General features: G+C 39.3%; 1 protein-coding gene across 6 annotated transcripts in view; it reads right to left on the bottom strand.

Annotated features, from left to right (window-relative positions):
- The window catches only part of PIEZO2 (piezo type mechanosensitive ion channel component 2), a 493,339-nt gene that overhangs the window by 165,373 nt on the left and 305,769 nt on the right, over nucleotides 1–22,197 (bottom strand). For all 6 annotated transcript variants that reach the window (XM_003734614.7, XM_054243960.2, XM_054243956.2 and 3 more), the window contains exons 6-7: nucleotides 20,200–20,410; nucleotides 18,578–18,791 (exon numbers count right to left, since the gene is read on the bottom strand). In XM_003734614.7, coding sequence (XP_003734662.3) covers nucleotides 18,578–18,791; nucleotides 20,200–20,410 — 425 coding nt within the window. The remainder of the gene's footprint in view (nucleotides 1–18,577; nucleotides 18,792–20,199; nucleotides 20,411–22,197) is intronic.

The raw sequence follows: 22,197 nt of genomic DNA, 5'->3' as shown, positions 1-22,197 counted from the left end.
TTCTTCTGTTGTGGGATATTAGCACTCTTACACACTCATAATCTGTGTGTTAGTTTCTTGTGTTAGGCAAAGAAACACTCTGCACAGCTATGGCTCACAACTTTTTCATGCCAAGAAGCATGTGAGGAGGAGAGGAAGGTGTGCAACCTTGTTTTGGACAGTAACAGAACATGGAAATCAATGCTTTGAGGAGACTTTATTTTGACAGCTTTCACTAACTTTGTTTTTATACTCCTCTAAGTCTAGAATGAGAAGAGCCTTTAGGTTCACTGATCCTCAAGGGAAGAAAATAAGTCCCCTCTAAGGGGAACACAGGATCTTCTGAGAATACCTTTTCCAACTGCAGCCATCTTGCCTCTCTCACGTTCCACCCCACCGTGCTGATCCAGTTACCTGTTAAGTGCTCTGCCACCCTTGACTTGCTGGAATGGGGGTAATGCGATGGGTGGCAGGGGAAGATGACCCATCGTTACCACCAGGCACATCCTTCAGAATGTTGGGACCAGCAAGGAAGCTTGAGAACCACTGGTAGATGTTATCAATATCTCTTCCCAATCTAAAATTCTATGGGACAATCTATGTAAGAAAAGACCTAAAATCTAACGGTTGGTGGACCAAATAGAATTAATTTTTACATATGAATGTAAGCAAAGACACACCACCAAAAAGACATGGGTAGTCAGATATCCACACAAAGCAATGTTTGTGTTCCCAACCATTTTATAAAATTTCCTCAATTTTTTTTTTGTTGTTGTTGTTGAGACAGAGTCTCACTCTCTCACCCAGGCAGGAGTGTGATGGAGTGATCTTGGCTCACTGCAACCTCTGCCTCCCAGGTTCAAGTGATTCTCATGCATTAGCCTCCCAAGTAGCTGGGATTAACAGGTGCCTGCCACCAAGCCCAGCTAATTTTTGTATTTTTAGTAGAAATAGTGTTTCACACTGCTGCTCAGGCTGGTCTCAAACTTCTCACTTCAGGTGATCTGTCTGGCTCAGCCTCCTAAAGTGCTGGGATTACAGGCCTGAGCCACTGCACCTGGAAAAATTTCCTCAGTGTTGGACAAATGTATCTAAGGGAACAGGCTAGAACTATCTTTAAGGTTATCTTTCCATCAAGTTTCTCTCCATTTCTTGTGGTATCCCATCCTATAAGTATAATACTGTCTTTTACACATAAGTTTTTGCTAGTTTCACTTCTAATTCCTTTTCCCACCATACCTGCTGCCTTGCATCATATTAAAAACACAGCCAACGTGTAACCATCTTTTTTTTAATTGGTTTCTTACTTATGTTTTAAACACGTCTCCATGCCAGACCCACAGATATTTTATTTTGTGTGTGAGAAAATTGTAATCTGACAGATTTCACACTACATTGTTTTTTCAAGCTTGGAAAAACTTCGCACTGAGTCCCCTGGGCTCCGCATCATGCCTTTCAAGATTTTGGGGGCACATATGTGTCTTAACTATTTGCCAATTTACTGTAATTGGGCTTTATATTATGTTTGCAGGATACTGCTTTATGATAAAAAGCAATCTGTCGGTGGCTCAAGCCTGTAATCCCAGCACTTTGGGAGGCCAAGGCGGGTGGATCACGAGGTCAAGAGATCGAGACCATCCTGGTCAACACGGTGAAACCCCGTCTCTACTAAAAAATATAAAAACTTAGCTGGGCACGGTGGCGCGTGCCTGCAATCCCAGCTACTCAGGAGGCTGAGGCAGGAGAATTGCCTGAACCCAGGAGGCAGAGGTTGCGGTGAGCCGAGATCACGCCATTGCACTCCAGCCTGGGTAACAAGAGCGAAACTCCATCTCAAAAAAAAAAAAAAAAAGCAATCTGTTCATAGGACAATTTTGCACCAGGTACAAGGTTCACTGTATTCAGAACTGTGATTGGTGGTGGACGAATAGAGGACACATAGATGGGACTTACATTTAATTATTGCAGGCATTCTTTCTCTTATGTCACCTATAGGTTTCATAAGAGAATGTTTATATTCTACGAGTGTTGCAAATTTATGGCCTCTTTCCCATGCCTGAACACATTGTCACCTCTGAGAGAAAAGTGAGAAATGAGACAGAACTAGAACTCCCATGACCAGCTAGTCTTCCACACTCCTGGGTTACTTCTTATGACAGCAAGACATAGCTCAACATGTAAGCCAGGCAACCTCCCCTATCAAGAAGCCCAAGATGAGAGGTCACAATTGTAGGCACGTCTATTACCCACAAACATAATTTCCCCTAAGTAGCTATAATATAAATATGAGTTTAGATGCCACATTCTAAAGTCTTACATAGTCAATAGCCAGTAAAGTTACAACATGGAAGAGAAGGAGAGTAATGGCAAGTGGAGGATTCCTCTGAAGAGTTACATGTCTTCCAACAGCTCTACAAGGCATCTGCTATTATTTCCAGAATATGTGGAGATTTGAGGTTCACAGGACTGAGAAAACAGTAAATAGTGAAACGTACAAGTCCAGGTCTTCTGGCTTCAAATCATTCCACTGCCCTATTTCTCAAATGAAATAATGTGATATTTTTCAAAGTATCAGAAAACTCTAAAAAAAAAAGCATTAGTCATGAGGTAGTTCCATTACAGGACTCATTTATTAATTTGTCCTTTTATTCAGGAAGTATGTGCTGTGTCCTGACTCCGTGTTGGGGTCTACCTTCAATGGTGGGGATGTCCAGATAAATAGGATACTACCCTTGTCATCAAAAAGCACCGCATTCTAGAGGGAATACCTCTCAACCATGGTAGAATGCTATCAGCAAGTAGCTCTGGTCTGTTAAGCCCTTATGCAGATGATTGTCAAGCTTTTCCTCCCTTAGAATTACTTTGCCAGACTACTTCATGTGCCAGTGAAGTGGAGAGACGATGGCTGGCCACATGTCTGGCTTGGCAGTAAAGCAGCAGGAGTCAACCCTGAAGGGCACAGAGGCTGCTCACTGATTCCAAGAGAGGATCTTAACCCCAGGATAGTAGCTAGCTTGCTGCACTTGCATTTTAATCTATAGGAAGGACACTAAATATAAGCCTGTGAATATTGACTAGGGAGTTTCGTTTTTTTACCAGAAGGATCAGAGAAAGCTAAGGAAAAAGACTGGCTAATCCATTTTTTTGGAGGTGTGCTGTAACAGGGGAAAGCAATAAATCTTCTGTAAGAAAAGTTGTGTGTAAACTTACAATGCTCAGGAAGAAACAAGCGCATCTAGGAAAAGAAACAATTGGCTGAGTCTCACAAAACCTCCCATATTCTCACTTCAAGTATAGGTTAAATACTTCTTTTTAGGGGGCATAAAGTCTTAAGTGTTTAAAGTTAATGTCATGAAATATAGCTAAAACTTTTCATGAAATATTTTGGTAACATGACCTGACAAAAAGTATGAGTCAAAAGGATTATTCTTGAGAATTAACTTTTTAAGGAATACATAGCATATTTTAATGTGTAACACGTATCATGGAAATATAGCTCAAAGCAATTTTAGAGAAAGTCAAATATTAACTTTATTAAAAAATAAATGTATAAGTTATTAATTCATCCTATAATAAATTTTTGTTTGATGTCATAGAGATAAAATTAATATAGAATTTACTCTTTTTCACCCAGATGCATGCTCATGCCACGCATGTTAGTATCACAATGGGATTTAAAAGTTTAGAAGGGTAAAATATTGATTTAGTGGTCACATTAACCAGTTCCTAATCCAATAAATCATAAGAATGAATGTTAGAGCTGGTCCTTTTTTATTCAAAGTATCAGCGGAAGGAGGGTGACTACACCGTTTTTCTATCAACATTAATGTTAGGTATGATTTCTTCTATAATTTTAAGTGAAACCAGTCTCTTGAATAATAGGTGAGAAAAATCTACCTCAATACAAGTAATCTATTTATAATAAATAAACATTCAAAATACCCACTTGTGACAGTAAAAAGATTATTTCATTCCACCTCTCAGAAAATATGTAATTGGATAATACTGGAATTGAATCCATTAAGTCACTTTAACAGATATTCTACATAAATGGATCGGATCGGCCGGGCATGGTGGCTCAAGCCTGTAATCCCAGCACTTTGGGAGGCCGAGGCGGGTGAATCAAGAGGTCAAGAGATGAAGATCATCCTGGTCAACATGGTGAAACCCCGTCTCTACTAAAAATACAAAAAATTAGCTGGGCACAGTGGCGCGTGCCTGTAATCCCAGCTACTCAGGAGGCTGAGGCCGGAGAATTGCCTGAACCCAGGAGGCTGAGGTTGCGGTGAGCCGAGATCGCGCCATTGCACTCCAGCCTGGGTAACAAGAGCGAAACTCCGTCTCGGGGGGGAAAAAAAAAAAAGGATCAGATCCGCTATATGAACTAGAGTCATAGTTGTCACTGTGGCCAGATTCTTTCTGACAGTTATATTTGGGGTCTGGAGAACAGATTCTGCAGAGAAGCAAGAAAAATGTTAGAAAACATGCATTCCTCTTGCCCAGTGAATTTTAATTAGGTGTTCAGATTATTACCCAACTCCTTCCCATCAGTGATGACGCAGACACACTAGTTAGATGTGGCGTATGAGGAGAGCCATATGCGGATCCTGATAAAGGAAAGTTTCCTAAATGTGTTTGCCAGCATCAAGATCTGAGATGATCTTTAGAGGAAGGGATAGACAATGTTTTGAACTTTTGTCATAACAATAATAACTACACAGAATTTTATTTCTTTTTCAGATGAGTGACAGGAATTAGATTTACCTTCCTACCTGGGACAATGAAAAATATATGAAACAATGATTTGATAGACATTGCACATCAGGAAACGGAGAGCTCAATCTTTGAGATATACCAGAGTAGATCTCAATCTTTAAGAATAAGAGAAAAACAAGACAATCTCTAAAATTCCTCAAGCTTATTGCATTAAGAGAGTTTTCAGCACTAAATTCCCCCTCCTGGTGCTGGGAGGGAAACCCAGGAAGAATCTGGCAAGTTCCATGAGCTGAAAAGATGTAGCTTGTAGTTGAGCAGCATTTGGGGAGGCCAAGGCAGCAAGAAAGAGGTGACTCATCATGTATAGGGGATCTACAATAAGATTATAAACTAATTTCTCATCAGAAAATGTAGAGGCCAGAAGGCAGACAGTTGATTTATTCATCCGGCAAAGCTATCCTTCAAAATTAGGGGAAAAATTAAGACCTTTCAAAATAAGTAAAAACTGAGGGGGGCTTGCCCTTCTAGAAATGCTAAAGGGACTCCTTCAGAATGAAATGAAAGGAAGCTAGGTGGTAACTTAAAGTCATGTGGAGAAATAAAGATCTCCACTGAAGGTAAATACACGGGCAATTATAAAAGCTAACAGTGTTGTAATTTTGGTTTGTAACTCCACTTAATTTTTTACAGGATTAAATACACACACACATTAATATATATAAGGTTGGTGTAAGGCCAGGCGCAGTGGCTCATGCCTGTAATCCCAGCACCTTGGGAGGCTGAGGTGGGCAGATCATGAGGTGAAAAGATCAAGACCATCCTGGCCAACATGGTGAAACCCCGTCTCTGCTAAAAACACAAAAATTAGCTGAGGGTGGCAGCATGCACCTGTAGACCCATCTACTCAGGAGGCTGAGGCAGGAGAATTGCTTGAACCTGGGAGGTGGAGGCTTCAGTGAGCTGAGGTTGTGCTTCTGCACTCCAGCCTGGGTGACAGTGCAAGACTCCATCTCAAAAAAAAAAAAAAAAAAGTTGGTGCAAAAGTAATTGTAAATTTTTGTTTTTGTTTTTGTTTGTTTTTTTGCTATTACCTTTAATGGCAAAAAAAAAAGCAATTACTTTTGCATCAACCTAATATACACGTATGTACGTATATCTACTATAGTTTGGATGTTTGCCCCCTCCAAATCTCATGTTGAAATCTGATCTCAAATGTTGGAGGTGGTGTTTGGGTCATGGGCGCAGATCCCTCATGAATAGATTAATGCCCTCCTTGAGGGGTTGGGGAGGGAAAGTGAGTGAGTTCTTGCTCTATTACTTCCCTCAAGAGCTGGTTGTTGAAAGTAGCCTGGCACTTTCTCTATTGTTTTCTTGCTTCCTCTCTCACCCTGTGATCTCTACAAATGCTGGCTCCCCTTCAACTTCTGCCATGAGTGGAAGCAGCCTGAGGCCCTCACCAGAAGCAGATGCTGGTGCCACATTTCTTGTATAGCTGGCAGAACTGTGAGCCAAATAAACCCCTTTTCTTTATAAATTACCCAGTCTCAGGTATTCTTTCATAGCAACAGACTAAGACATTATATTGCTTGTGATAATGGTGTCATGGACGTGTTTATGGCAAAACTTATCAAGTTGGACACTAAAAATATGTGCAGTTTACTGCAAATTATTTATACCTCAATAAAGATGTTAAGAAAAACTCAGTAATGAGTAACTAGAAAGTTTATGAAAATGTTTGTCAAATTATCTTAGCAGAAAGCTTTTGTAGCAAATGCCGAAGAGAAAATGAAAAGCATCTTGCTTCTCATTTTCAGAGCTAATCTCTTATCCTTGAGTCATGGCTACTTGGAGCTAAAAAGCAGATAAAACAGCAGAAGTTACTGCATAAGCAACATTCTGAACTTCAATAATCCAAGCAGTTATGAGGCAATATATCTTGGTATATTTATTCTCAAAATACTTCAGGAAGCAGCCAAATTGGCTTATCTACAATCAAACTGAAAAATTAATGAGGTGTTGCTGCAATCAGTTAAAACACAGAACATGGATGAGGATCTTAACTCGAACAAACAAGATGATCACACTTTCCAGGAAAGAGTTTGATAGCTAAACTCTTCAAACTTCATTCCAAAATGAGGTTTCTCAAAAGATCCCTTTAGATTCCATTTCCTCTATGCTATTCTCTTAACTTGAAAAAACAGTCAATCTTTCTACTTCGAGAAATTTACCACCATTAATTTGCTATTAATTTTAAAACTTGAGAGCACCTAAATGGCCTATCCGGCCATAGCTGTGATATGTCCATAAATAGCAACCATTTGGAGCAAAATAAGAAAAAAATATAACTGTTAACCATGCCTAATCCTTATCCCCTTCATATTTTGAAAGACTAAATGTAAAAACGGTAATTTTTTCACATCGCAAGCATTCATTGGTACCTGGGGAATGCTGACAGGGTACTTGATATGGAGAGACACAAAGATCAATGAGATACAGTTTCCAACCTTGAGCTCCCAGGCAAATTCCTTAGCATTGTTCCTGCCAGGGTTCCAATGCTGTGCAACCAACAAGAATAGGTCACTCCATACCCATTAGGTCTAGACCAATAGGCTACCTCATGGCGTTATGCCTACAGATGTCCCTCATGTGGGCTTAAATTGGCGAGCTTCTGAACCTCTATGTGACAAGGTGCAAAGGCTGGTTTACCACGAAGTTGTTCTGGAACAAGGTGGTAGGAATGGAGTATTCATAAACATTCTAGGAAGGCAGTAGAAACACATTACTATGTCAGATTACTATGTTATGAAGGTGATTACGACCAGTGTAGGTCATAAGGGCACAAGTTTAGAAGTCAGAGAGAATTGGGCTCAAACACTGGTTCTGTCATTTAATAAAGGTATAGGCTGGGCTCAGTGGCTCATGCCTGTAACCCCAGCACTTTGGGAGGCCAAGGATGGTGGATCACTTGAGGCCAGGAGTTTGCGACCAGCCTGGCCAACATGGCAAAACTCTGTCTCTACCAAAAAATGCAAAAATTAGCCAGGTGTGGTGATGCATGCTCATAGTTCCAGCTACTTAGGAGACTGAGGCACGAGAATCGCTTGAACCTCAGAGGCAAGAGTTGCAGTGAGCCAAGATCACACCACTGCACTCCAGCCTGGGTGACAGAGGGAGACTCTGTCTCAAAAAATAAAATAAAATAAAAAATAAAGGTGGCTTTTCTGTATTGTTTATCTTCTGTAAGTCTCAGCTTTGTCCTTTAAAATATGGACATAAAAATTAATAGTACTTACCTCACAGGGTTATGATAAGAATTAAATAAGGAATGCAAGACACTCAGCAAGTGCCTCATACAAAGTAACTGATGAAATAGTGACAGGACTTTCTAGTCAGGTTACAAGCACCTAAAAGTAGATTGCTTAAAACCAAAATTTGTTTGAAATCACGGTTTAAAAATGAGATATATGACAGAGTATATTTATATGTTACTAAAGTTTTAGTCAAATCATGAATGTCTAATTAACTATGAGGACAATGTATTTAATGAATGTTTTAACAAATACCTCTTTATAGTTCTTAATACACACCAGGCACTGTTTTACAAATATTAATCCATTTAGTATTCATAACAAACCTATGGGGAATGATTATTATTGTAATTTTCCCATTGTGTGTGTATATATAAACACACACACACAACTTCAACTCTGTTTAAGGAACATGTTTTGTTTCACTGGGAGAATCCCAAGAAACACAATACTAATTTTTTCCAGAGACAGGATTGATTTTTTTTGTGTCAGTAATACAAGGATGGTGGTTAGGCTTTTAAGAGACTATGAACGAAGAGTTATTTTGTTTGATTACATTTTACTAAACTACCATTTTCCACACAGACTGGAAATCAGTAGATACAAAAAGACATCCTGACTTAACCCTCACATGTAACAGTTTAATGATAATACAAAAAAATCACATACATGTGTTTCTACAGAAAATTACAGGAGGAACATGGAACTGACAGTCTTTGATTACTTCCTAGATGCGAGGGTGGGTAGCCCTCAGGCTTATTGTCTCACGAATTTCTATCACAATGCTCTGCAGCAGGTAAAAGAGCCCCATTTTCAAGACCAGGGCCCCTAAATTAATTAAGAAACATTTCCCAATATCTCTCAACAATGAAAAACAAACTGGGTCTGTGAAGCACATACTAAATAGAAACTGAAATCTCTCACGTCTTCAAAAGTGAAAGCTACTGACTACTTTAGGCATGTTTATTTTAAGCATCAAGGATAAAGTTATTGTGGAGTTTCTCAAATAAATACTTTTAAACCCATCATTTTTCTGAAGCAAAAACTAAATATTTGCCAACACCACATTAAGAACCATGGCTACTTATACCATTAAGCCTCACTTAGTTCCTAAGCAGAGCTTGATGATATTCAATAATCTGTGGATGGACTGAGGCAGTGGGAGTGCAGTGGGTGTATGAAGATTGATGGTGACCTTTCTGGAAAATAATTTCCCCATACATCTAATAGCCAGTGGCCACATCTGAAGCTGAGTGTATTAGTCCATTCTCACACTGCTAACAACAACATACCCAAGACTGGGCAATTTACAAAAGAAAGAGGTTTAATGAACTTACAGTTTCACATGGCTGGGGAGGCCTCACCATCATGACAGAAGGCAAGGAGCAAATCACATCTTACATGGATGGTAGCAGGCAAAGAGAGAGCTTGTGAAGGGAAACTCCCATTTTTAAAACCATCAGATCTGTGAGACTCATTCACTATCACCTCAGGAGCAGCGCAGGAAAGACCTACCCCCATAATTCAATTACCACCCACCAGGGATGAGATTTGGGTGGGGCCATAGCCAAATCTAATTACTTGGAGTTCAAGAAAATCAAGTTTTACATTATTCCAATATGCAAGGAGATAAAATACAATGGTTTTAGGAAATGGAGAGAGAAAACAAGCTCCAACGAAGAGTTCCTGAGAGGCCAATGTATGGTCAGCTGTGTTAAATTCTGAGAGTATCAAAGCCAAAGAAGCTGATCATGGCCCTCAAGAATTAGGTCCTAGTGGGTCAGACATACACATGAATGGATTATTATGGCCCAATGCAGCTGATGTTATGAAGCAAGTTTGCATAGAATAATTGCCTATAAGATAATTCTTCTTCTTCATAGAAGGAACATGAAAGGTTCTGGAAGGAGGTGCATGCATAGATTTAAGGGACAAGTAGGAGCCAGTGAGAGCAGTGAGCAGGATATTTCCAGCAAAGGAAACAATATCAGGGATGGAATCACTTTATGTGCACAGGGGAACTCCAAGTGAGACTGGAGATAAGGCTAGAACTGTTAGAAATGGGAAAGTGATTTTAAATAATAAAAACATTTGATGACTTCAGCAATAAAAATCAGTATCAACTGACATGCTCTCTCCTGCTTAATACACCCCCCACTCTGAGCTAGGCACTATCTTCAACCCTATTTTATAAATTAGGAAGCAGAGGCACAGAGAGAAAGTTCTACTAGGTGCTCTGCCTAGAAAGTAGCAGGGCCAAGCAAGGTTCAATCCCGAGCCGTGGACTCCAGGGAATGAGCTGCTGAGCATTAGCAAAATGCCCTCAGTGTTGTATGACTAAATCAGTGAACCCCATGTGATGCTGGCTGGCCAGATGACAGCAGCTGGGGCAGGTGTCTGCAGGTGAGCTGCACTACTAGGTATGGACCCTTTAGAATGAGTCACTGAGTCTGGCTAACTTGGGGAATTCTAGGTACCCATAGAGAATAAGGCATCTTCTCCGTAAAAACTGAAAGGAAGATCCTGGAGATGTCCTCAGTAGGCAAAAGGAGAGAAATCTGGTCCATAACATTTAATCCAGGCTGAGAGTCTGGAAGGTACAGCGGGAAATCTTAGGTCCCTGGGCTGGATAAATATGCTGTGCAAAGGTCCATGGGCTCAATCAGAAGCCACAGTTGCTTTTGCACTCAGTGTAGGTGTCATGGCTGAGTAGGACCCCTCATTGTCCTAGGATCCCTGTCCTCACACACCCACATAGGCCCCAAGTGATACCAAGGTCCAAATGTACTCAGGGCTCAATTAATTAAGTTCTGTTGAATTTCCACTTATTTGTGGAAAGTCAGTTTCTCTTGGGGCTTCTAATTCTACTTTTCAGATAAGCCCAAATGAACTCTGAATGAGACCTGTAGACTAAGACTTCATCACTGAGTCTTTTCAAAATGAAACCAACAGTGGTTTATCACATATTATTTTTCAGTTTCACAAATTAAACAACACTAGAGATAAACTGCTGCCAGCACCATCTTCTAACAAAAAAGTGAAGTGGTAGCTTGGGTTGGGTTCATGTGCATCCCTTAGCATTATAATAATGTGCTTTATATTTGTTTTTCTCCACACACTGGACTGATTTCAGATGAAGTTTTTGCCAACTGGTCTCCATTAAACACAAGTTAGTCCTTCTGTGCTGTTTCTGTTTATTATACTTCAGATCACTCTAATGCAAGTCAGGTGCACTCTAGCAATCTTGTTGGGCTGCAAAAGTACATTCATGTCAATAACCTAGATTATGTAGCCACTTTCAAAGCAGGACCGCGGCAGACATAACAGAAGAGCTGACCGCATTCCTTCATTTCCTAGAAGGCCCTGCTGGCTTCTCTAAGCTAGAAGAAAAAGATATACAGCATTGAGGCATTTATTTCTCCTTACATATAATTGATATTTTATGACTGTTATAAAAAGATTATAATAACAAATCATATTGCAGCTTGAATGTTTGTTTTTTAACTTTAGAATAAACTCATAATGCTAGAGTTTGAGGCTTTGCTGTTTCCTTTTTTTTTAACTTTAATACTGACAGAAATATGAGCTTCTCCTTCACTAAACAATTCATTTTTTAATTATCATGATTTATTGAGTAGAAGATAAAAAAGGATAACAGGGCAAATCATTGTATATTTATTTAAGGGAGAATGCTATTTTCATAGAGAATGGGCTGAGAATCGTTCCCATTCCTTCCCAGCCTTCATTTTGAAACTTCACATTATAAGGTGAAAAAAGCAGCAGAACAACAAATTGAACTCGAGCAAACAAGTCCAACCCCTGCAGTGACTCTTGTGAATGATCTAGAGAAAGTTCATGAGTTGGAATGAAAGCCAGTCAAGGATTAGAAGAGACGACTTAAAGAATTATTCAAAGTTGCATGCTGATTTCCATGCTGAACATATGCTAAATGCTCATCAGTAGGATCTAGAAAAAAATACATAGGTTCCAAGTGTTTATGATGAAGGAAATCCATTTCAGCCATAGGCATCCATTTCAGCCACCTGCCATCCCCACCACTCTTATATATTTCAGAACTTTGACCTGAATTATCCAGATAACACAAGATAAAAAGCAAGCAAACAAAAAGCCCTCTTTTTGTCAAGAACTGTCTTTAGAAGAATTCACCCCAGAATTCCTTTTTTTTTCCCCGAAGACCAAGTCTTGCTCTGTCACGTAAACTGCAGTGCAGTGGCGTAATCTTGGCTCTCTGCAACCTCCACCTCCTGGATTCAAGCGAATCTCCTGCTTCAGCCCCCGAGTAGCTGGGGCTACATGTGTGCACCACCACATCCAGCTAATTTTGTATTTTTCGTAGAGATAGGTATTATCCACCTGCCTTGGCCTTCCAAAGTGCTGGGATTACAGGTGTGAGCCACTGCTCCCAGCCCCTAATCCCACCTAGAATTTCTTTAGGTATTTTCTTCACAAGGACACAGGCTGTGATATTCTGCCAAACTATTAAAATTGGCTTTTAATTAAAATCATAAATGAGTAGAGAAAAATCAAGTTTATCACATACAGCTGTGTTTTAAATCCTCTCGAAAGCCACACATTTCCAGTAATGAAGCAGGAATTGGGCCCTCCTGCCCTTGCTCCTGTGCTTGCTCAGGGCACCATCTGCAGTGTTAATGCAGGATGCCTGCAGGACAGAAGCCACCCAAGGATCCCTGCCTGATTCATCAGCCAGGTCAGCCCTACAGGTAGGAAACGTGTGAGGATTTGCACACATGGAACTGGGAGAATCCGAACCTCAGCCCCATAACATTAATTCTCCCATTCTTGCTTCCTGTCTTGCAAAATTTAAGGTGTTTGCTGTCTACAGAAATTCCCTATGAAAATACAAAACCTTTGGAAGAAACTACACTTTGCATTAGCTGAGGCCAATTTTGTGTAGTTCACCATTTTTCTTTGGGAGACCTGCCAGAATAACAGCTGTCATAGGGTTCTATTCTTTTAAACAGACTGTTTTGAACGGTGCATTACTGGTCTTATATTTAGTTAAGTGGATTCACTGTGAAGTTTTATTCTGCTGGATCAGCTTCTGAGTGCGGTCACTGATTTTGTTGTTGTTGTTATAATAGACTACAGCACTTCAGATTTGGGAAGAATAATCTCAGTTTCAGATCCAGTATCTTAACCTCCCCATAGGTACACACATGTTCATAACATAAGTAGTCCTACATTTCGTTTTGGAAAATATGCTCATGCCACACCTGTGTGAACAAATGGAAGGGAATCTCTGATTCTCACCCTCCCCTGGATAAAAGTAATGCAAAAACTCCACATGTATAGATGAAGCTGGAAAGAAGCATATGATGTTTTGGGACCATCAGGTGAAAAGAAGGGATCACCCTAGAGAAAAATGAAGCCCCAGCCCTGTGCCACACATAGGCATGGGATTTCAGTTTACAACATCTGCGTGGGGAGGGCACAGCAAACCAATAAGTTAGTTAACATTATGTTGGCCTAGGACCTGGACACCTGTGCATCCTCCAGCAGAAACAAGCACCCCACAGCCCTGCAGAGGCTCTTTCACAGCTGGGAGGACGTGGGGTTGCAACTTGCTTGTCGTAAGTTTTGTTTGGATTTAGAAGTAATGTGGGCACTCATTGCAGCATTATTCATGAGAACAAAAATGTGAAATAATCTACATGGTTAAAACTCAGGGGTTGACTAAGTTATAGTATAGCTACATAATCACTTTACACTTTATGAAAATTACATTTTAGAACATTTATAAGGTAGGAAAATGCACACCTTATGTGAATAAAGCAAATTGTAAAATAGTATGTGCAGTATGATTCAAAATTTGTTTTTAAAAAGTACCTACAGACATAAGAAATATACTGAAAAAATTTGGCCAAAAAGCAATGGTATTTATTTCTGGGCATAAGGATTACATTTTAAAGTGTTTTTTTCTTATTATTTTATTTTTCCAAATCACCAAAAAACATGTGTTTAGTATAACAGTATGACAAAGAAAAATCAATTCAATGTTTCTAAAAATAAGGTTAATTCTTACCAGACAGCACATTTGAAGCTTACGAGAAGATAAAAATTGCTTGGCCTGTTTTAAGTGCAGCTTTATCTATCCAGGAAGTGAGATATAAGGACTGGAGTCTCTGTGGTTGTGAAATTTGTGATAAACACGCACGCGTGGTGATTTTCGTTCTTTGGTTCTTTGTTTTTTTTCTTTGTTTGTATGTTTGTTTCCTTCTTTCTCTTTCTCTCTTTCTTTTTCTCCCTGCCTTCCTCCCTCCCTCCCTCCCTCTCTCTCTTTCTCTCTCTCTCTCTTTCTTTTTGTCAGTCTACGGTTCGTTTTCTTCCAACTCAGAGTATGGGGTTAACAACACTACACTGAAATTATGCCTTAGAATAAAGCTATGGTTTAAAGGTGCGAATTTCCACACTTTAAAGGAATAAGATGTAATGTCCTGTTATTGCCAAGTTAATTGGGGAGGAAATCTACAAGAAAGTTTACACATTGCATTGTCTAGCTCATATTTTCTATTCCCTGATAAGCAACTCAACTTCCAATGACTTTTACTCTATTAGATTATAATAACAGATCTTATAAATCATTCAAGGGTTGATGTACCAAGACATCTGTAATAAGTTATAATTTTAGATTTATGACAATTCAAATGAGGAGCAAATATGATGTTATCACACTATTAAAGCTGTTATTCATCTGTACCATAAGATGACAAATTACGGCCCCTGGGCCAAGTGTGGTTCAGTGCCTGTTTTAGTACCATTTATGAGTTAATGATGATTTTTACATTTTTATATGGTTGGGGAAAAATAAAAGAAAAATAATATTTCGTGAAATGTAAAAAGGAATATGAAAATTTCAGTGTTTGTAATTTTACTGGAACACAACCATGCTTGGTTGTTTTCGTAATGCCCAGCTGATTTCACGTTTTAATGACTTCTTGAAAGAACTGTGACAAAGAGCATATGGTCCTCAAAGCCTGAAATATTTACTGAGCTTTACAGAGAAAGTTTGCTTGATCCAGCCTTTTCGAGGTAGCTCTGAATATTCTTTGCATTTTCTATCCTCAGCCGCTAGATGGCATAAAAGATCCTTAAGCCAGTAGGAAGACTAAACCAAAAACCAAAAATCTTCTGCCCTACAGAGGATATTTACATTTTCAATTAAATCGTACTCTAAAAGGCAGTTCTTTCAGCAGTATAAAACTTTTTTCTATATGTGTTCAATAAGCCAAAAATTAAATGTTTAAAAAAAACGAAGAAAGCATTAATTTAGTCTAGAAATAATGTCTGCACAGAAATTTAGCATTTATTCACTTCTGCCTAAAGTAAATATTATGTGAATATGCACTATTAAAGAGGCTCCCCAGATTTACTGTGTCTGTACAAAGTTCTTCTCTTATTAGACTGAAATGCTTTTCTCTCGTTTCCAGGCTAATACAATCAGCTGAGCCAACTGGATTTAGAATGAGGTAGACCGTGTGTGTGGGTGGGTATGGATGTGTGTATCCGGCATCAACTTTTATTTATTTTAACTGAATTTAAGTGGTCTTAGGATTTGACTGAATAGAGCGCGCTCTCTCTCTCTCTCTCTGTTAGCACTGTATAGACAGTCAGCCACAACTAGTTTTACCACGGCCAATTTACACATCAATCAATCAAAGCAAGGCCACTGGGCCCTCCCACACATTGTCTTTATAATTTACTATCACATCAAAACCCATTATGATCTCTTGAAAGAAGAATGCAAGCTTGTATTGCTGGTATGGTAATCTTATTCACGTTCTTTTAAATTTCAGGTTCCTCATTTCTCAACAAAAACCAAGAAGCACTATGTTACCACTCAACTGCACAGCAGAGAGAAATCTGGCACTGTCTTCACCTAACACACAACCTCTTCTGTTACAGTGCGTAGATGGTCAGGCATGAGTAGGGCAGGAGGGGGCCCCTCTACCCACCAACCAGGAATGTCAGGAGACCATCAGGTGATGGTCAGGAGATTGTTACACTGTTTCTCTAAAATAATAATTGGTTGCAGCTGGGACCAGAGAAAGGCGGTCTCCCGATATATAGAAAAAAACAAAACAAAATGTGATCAACAGCTTCTAGATAAGATCTCAGGAGCTGGGTGAGTGGGCGCAAGCGTGTGCACGAAGAGGTAAAACGGGAGTTTAACTGGCATATGACCTTGTAGGAACATACGGCTGGTAAGGGAAGAATGCTTCAAGTAAGCATGCACACAACTCCAATAGACACACTGTACATGCAGCCCTTCCCAAGGGCTGGCAGGCCACTGTGCATGGAGACAGTCCACTCCCAGGAAAGAATCAGGGGAAAAGGGATGAAAGACCCCAGAAGCATGCCAATGTATAAAACCTCAGTCAAAGGTGAAACCATGCCCTTAATCTCTCAAGTCGCCTGCTTAGCCCTCTTTCAAGTGTATTTCACTTCCTTTCCTTCCCGCTCTAAAGCTTTATTAAAATTTATTAAATTTATTAAAATTTTCATTCATTCCTACTGGAAAACTTGCTTCAGTCTTTCCTGCCTTATGCACCTCAATAGAATTCTTTTTCTAAAGAAGCAAAAATTGAGGTTGAAGCAGACCCATGTGGATTTGCTGCCAGTAACATACATCGGTGCTGCATGACTCAGATACGTTCCATTGAACATATCCCAGATATGAACTTATCTCAGATATGTTACCATTGAAATGCTAACACTACCATTTCTGTCCCCTTATTTTTTCTGGACTGTTAATTATGAACCTTTCCCTACACAAAGAAAATTCAAATAGGATAATGGATAACCCCATATGGATCACCTAGTTTAAATAATTTTATTTGTCTTCTCTCTGTTAAGTATTCCTATGTGTATATCTGTTAATTATTCCTATGTATATATCTATGTATTTCTGTATCTATCAATCTATTATGTTTGTTGTTAAACAACTTTTAAGTTGCAAACATACAGCACATCATTTCTAAATTAATTCACCGAGTATCTCCTAAAATAATGGTGTTTTTCTGTTTACCCACAAAACCATCATACACCTAAGAAATCAGCAATCATTCTATATTATCAGTTAATATCCAATGAACATTGAAATTTCCCTGATTTAACCCCAAAATATATTTTTAAAATTTGTTGTTTAACCAAGATCTGATCGACAGCCGGGCTTCACACATGTTTAAGTATCTCCTGTTCTCTCAGCTAGACAGTTACTGCCTCCACTCTTTATGCAGACCTCTTTTTCAAGCTAATTTTTTAAAAGACTCACTCATTTGCCTTGCAGAATTCACATGTTGAATTTTTTTAATTGTTTTTCTTGTGGAGCTATTTAAATTGTTTCCTAGCTTTTATATTTTGTGTAAATGGAAGGTTAGGTCAAAAGCCTTAACAATATCATGTTGTATATCTCATCTATTGCATCACACTGAGAGGTGTGAAATGTTGAGCTATCTCATTTTTGATAATGTTGATTTCATTCAATTCCTCAAGGTATTGACCACATCTTTGTAAAGATGTTATTTTTTTCTTTGCAATTAGCAAGCATCGACAAGGGTAGACTTTGTCATTATGCAACCACCACAACCTTTAGAGTAATTATTTCAGGTGTGGCCATAATAGAACATTTCATTAAGGATTGATGAATAGTAATTCTCTAATTCTATTATATCTTTGCCTATCATTATTTAATAGCATCCTGTACGGAAGAGTTTTCTCTCATTCACTGAGAATGACTTATTTAACAGTCAAAGTAAATGCCGGATTCTTTACCTTTAATTCTCATTTTCATGGTAAGGATTTGGTGTAATAGTCATCTCCAATCTGAAGCAAAGTATTCGATGTTTCTCCCTTTCTCTCTTACATCAGGGACTTACATATTTTCATTTTCTTTCTTTCTTTCTTTGTTTTGAGACGGTCTCACTCTGTCACCCAGGCTGGAGTGCAGTGGTGTGATCATGGCTCACCGCAGCCTTGACCTCCCAGGCTTAGGTGATCCTTCCACCTCAGCCTCCTGAGTAGCTGGGACCACAGGTGTGTGCCCTCATGCCCAGCTAATTTTTTTGTAGAGGTGGCGTTTCACTATGTTGCCCAGGCTGGGACTTTTATTTTTAAGTTTTTAGAGTTAGTTATTGTTTCTGATGCTCAATTGGTTCTCGGATATTGGGCCCATGAGATGTCTTTCTAGCTGGATGCTGTGGCACATCCTTACTGTTCTTTGTTGCAAAATGTTCTTCCTGGATCTTATTCCCCAGCTGAGACTCTATGTCTGTTTTATATCTGCCCATGACAGCTCCCTATCCTCCAATATCCCAGCAACATCTCTATCTGTGGAGACCACTCTCTTCCTTCCAGACTGTGTCATCCACTACAATGAAAGTGCTAGACTGCCTCACCCACTCCCACAAAGTCTTTATTTAACACAGCAATTGCCTGCCATCAAGAATACTCTGTAAATTCACAATGCCAGACCAAGATGCCAAATGAGTAGGGGGAACAACTTTTCTTTGAAATGCCATAAGAATTTTTCTTACCTTGCATAGTAGTCATTGGGTGGAACTGCTTCTTGAAAGAACTGGAACTGGTATAAATAAAGTCCAATCAAATGTCCAGCAGTGAAAATAGCCAGCAGAACACAGAGACAGCTGAATAGCAATGGGTCAAAAGTCCGGCACCAGGACCACCAGGTGCACAGACCCAAAAATACAAAAAAATACACAGATGACGTCAAAGATGGCAACATCATACCTAAGGAAGAGAAACATAATCACAGAAAGTCAGCTCGAACTGGAAATTCACTTATCATTCAGTGAATGTGACTACTGGAAATTATGTGACTTTCCTTCGTGTGTTTTTAGGTATTTAACAATAGTAATTTTTAATAATCATATTTCATTTATGTAATAAAAATTAATGCTATGTTTATTGTGAAAAGGTCACATAAGAAGTGGTAATTTTGTAAATACAAGAATATGCCAGATGATTAAAAAATTCCACCTGTGGTGTGTCAACTAAGTAAATACCTATTTTTCTTACCTGTAGCATTTGCACATTTACTTGCCTGTTTCCATCTTTCTACTTCTCCCAAATTTTCAAGAATTCATGTACCTGTGTGTCTATTCCAACCTTTCCTGACACTATTTTCTTTATAATAATTTACTCCTTTTTTTTTTTTAGTTAACTAATACATCCTGGCCAGCTAAACTCTCAGCATGCCCTGCTAATTTTTATTTTATTTTATTTTTTGTACAGATGGGATTTCACCTTGTTGCTTTGGCTGGTCTTGAACTCCTGGGCTCATGTGATCCTCCCTCCTTGGCCTTCCAAAGGGCTGGGATTACAGGCATGAGCCACTGCTCCTGGCCAATAACTCCTTTAAAAGTGTTTTAAAGAAATCATAAATAAAGCCATCATCTTAACACAAAAGGAGTCTGTTTTATTGGGCATTTTGAAATGACTCCTCATTAAAATGTGGTTTATTTCTTGAGAAATTCTACTGTCTTTTCTCCCATTTTTTCCCATATTAAAAAAAAGCTAAGTTGCTGCATTTTTGCAGTTTGCTTGAGTCTAATATGCCCCTTGTAGCTCTGGAGCAGTGGTGAGCAGTGGAATGCAAGGAGGGAAAAGATCAAGATAACATTATTATGGAATAAGTGGTCCAAGGCCAAAATTTAAAGGAAGTGAGCGTCTGTGTTAGAAGATTACAATCTAACTTGGAAAGAAAAATAGTCTATCCTGGAGAGTTATATTAAGGTGACTGTGGACTCCTGTAAGCAGACAGGCCTCCAGAGCCCACAATATGGTTTGTGATGCATACGCACACATTGTTAACTGTAGCAGGTCACCAGTCCAAAGCTCTAAGAAAGAGGATTGTTGTTATTCTAATCTAAATCTAGAAAATGGATTTGCTTAGCATATATAGAAAAGATTATTTTGCAGAGGTTAACAGAAACCATCTAAAAACATCAAAACCAGAACTGAAGGAAAAATTATTTTGTGTGGTTTGTACATGTGGCCAGTTTTACAAGAGCTACAGTTATTATTTTCGTGTTGCGGTATAGATTGTTTCCTTCATTTTCTCTTCAACCATTTCTCACATTCACCAAAGCACTGCTTGTGCCTTTTATGACGTGCAGCCAGCGTGGGAGACACTCACCCGAGGAGCCCAGTAAGATGGTAACAACGACTTTCCCAGCGGTGGTGATCATGTTGCCAATGAACTCCTTGAGCTTGGAGGCCACAGAGGCAAACCGGCGGAACATTTTTAACTTTGTGCTTTCTTCCAACTCGCCTTCAACACCATCTCCTCCATCTAAATCCTCTTCATAGATCAGTGCCTCTTCTGAATCAATTTTTTCCCCTTCAGCCTAAATAAATGACAAACAGGAAACACTTGAGTCCGGGACTCTGCCTATCCAGCCAGCAGATTATAGAGCTTCTGATTCATGGGTCAATGCATGAATTTCACAGATCGGGAAAAAAGGGCAGACAACCAGTTCATTCCCCTCAGGTCTCTGATAATCTCTATATAAGCCCAAGTAACTTTGATCTTTCTTGAAGAAGTAAACAAAAGCAGGAAACATCACAATTATAGGGTCCCTAATAACATGTCATGTTCCCTATTTGTGTTTATTTTTTTTTAATAGGCAAAGAAGAAACTGTCTGAAACATCTATTAACAAGTTTAGTTTAGATCAATCTGGGTTTGGGGCTTCAAATTTAGAGTTGGCCGTCAAGGAGACAGGAGGTTTGATAAAACTCTCATGGCTTTGACTGAAAGGGTGGGGCCAAACAGTGCTCAGGAAATTCTGTTTCCTTCTGAAGTTTATCTTTGTTCGCTGTTTCCATATTTCCTGACAGTGGAAGGATGAGCGGTCTTGGGCTTCTTGACTAAATATAGAGCTGCTTCCTATCTTATCCTTTCAGAGACACTGGTTCAAGCCTGGGCAGCTCAGCCCCTCATGCTATCAGCAGGGATGTAGGGGTAAACACATGCACCAGCACATATGCACATTTCCACATATTATTTTAAACCGTGCATGCTAAGGCATTTTTGCTTGTTTTGTATTTAAAAAATAAAAAGTAAATAGGGAAAATTTTACTAATTAGAATATCTCCATAGAAGTATTAGGGCTTAAAAACAAAAACAAATAATAAATAAAGCCATCACCTTAGGCAAAAGGAGTCTGTTTGAGAAGAATGAAACTGTGTGTATTTTTCCCTAGACCGACAGACTTCATATCTTTAGTCTCTCACAGAGCTAAGAAACTATTGTTAAGCCCAGTTCAGGCATCTATTTAAGACTTAAAGAGAAGGGTCTGGCCTCTCCATTTTCCCATTTTTAATGATTCTTTTTTGATATATTTAGTCCAGATATTTACATAATACTCACTGATGGTGTCTGACTCCTCACTATGACCAAGTTCACAGGAGGAAGGCAGGCACTGGAGAGCCAGTGCTCAAGTTAAGCATGGAGTGGCCTTCAGGCTCCAGAGGCCTTCTGTGTGTCTAGGAGGGTGCACACAGTAGGTGACTGGAGTTGACTGTTGATGAGCCAAGGCTGCAGGAGGCACCCAGCCAGCTCTCCACCCACCTACACACACACACACACACACACACACACACGGATTTAATCCTGGGACACTTGAAGTTGACTTCTACTGAATTTCCTCATGATGTATTTGTATTTATTTTTTCCTGAAGAAAAAAGACCATCTCATGCTCGATCAATAAGATTTTTCTATCCATACAAGGCCTAGTGTGTCCTAGCATTTATAGGAAGAAATATAGCAATAAACACGTAAACAAGTAAGATATTAACCAGCTAAATATTTCAGAGTAATAAACGCTATTCAGAGAAGTCGAATAGTATGATATGATCGTGATAAACTGTGTGGCTGTTTCCGATTCAGAGGTCAAGGAAAGCCTCTCTGAGTAGGTGACATTTAAGTTAAGATCTGAATGTCACAAAGTTACCAGCCCTTTGAAAGTCCTGGAAAAGAGCATTCCAGGTGGAGGAAAGAGCTGGTCCAAGGCTTTGTGGTGTGTGCAGGAAGAGAGTCAGTGTCCCCAGGCCCGGGGCTACTTCCACTCCCCTAGAGAATAATTCCCACCTAATTCTCAGAGGATCACCTTGCTATCTACTGCTCCCAGAG

The sequence above is a fragment of the Callithrix jacchus genome, chromosome 13 (genome assembly GCF_049354715.1).
Source record: "Callithrix jacchus isolate 240 chromosome 13, calJac240_pri, whole genome shotgun sequence".
Classification (NCBI taxonomy): Eukaryota; Metazoa; Chordata; class Mammalia; order Primates; family Cebidae; genus Callithrix; species Callithrix jacchus.
Note: the sequence above shows the minus strand (reverse complement) of the source record. Positions and strands in the feature narration are given on the sequence as shown.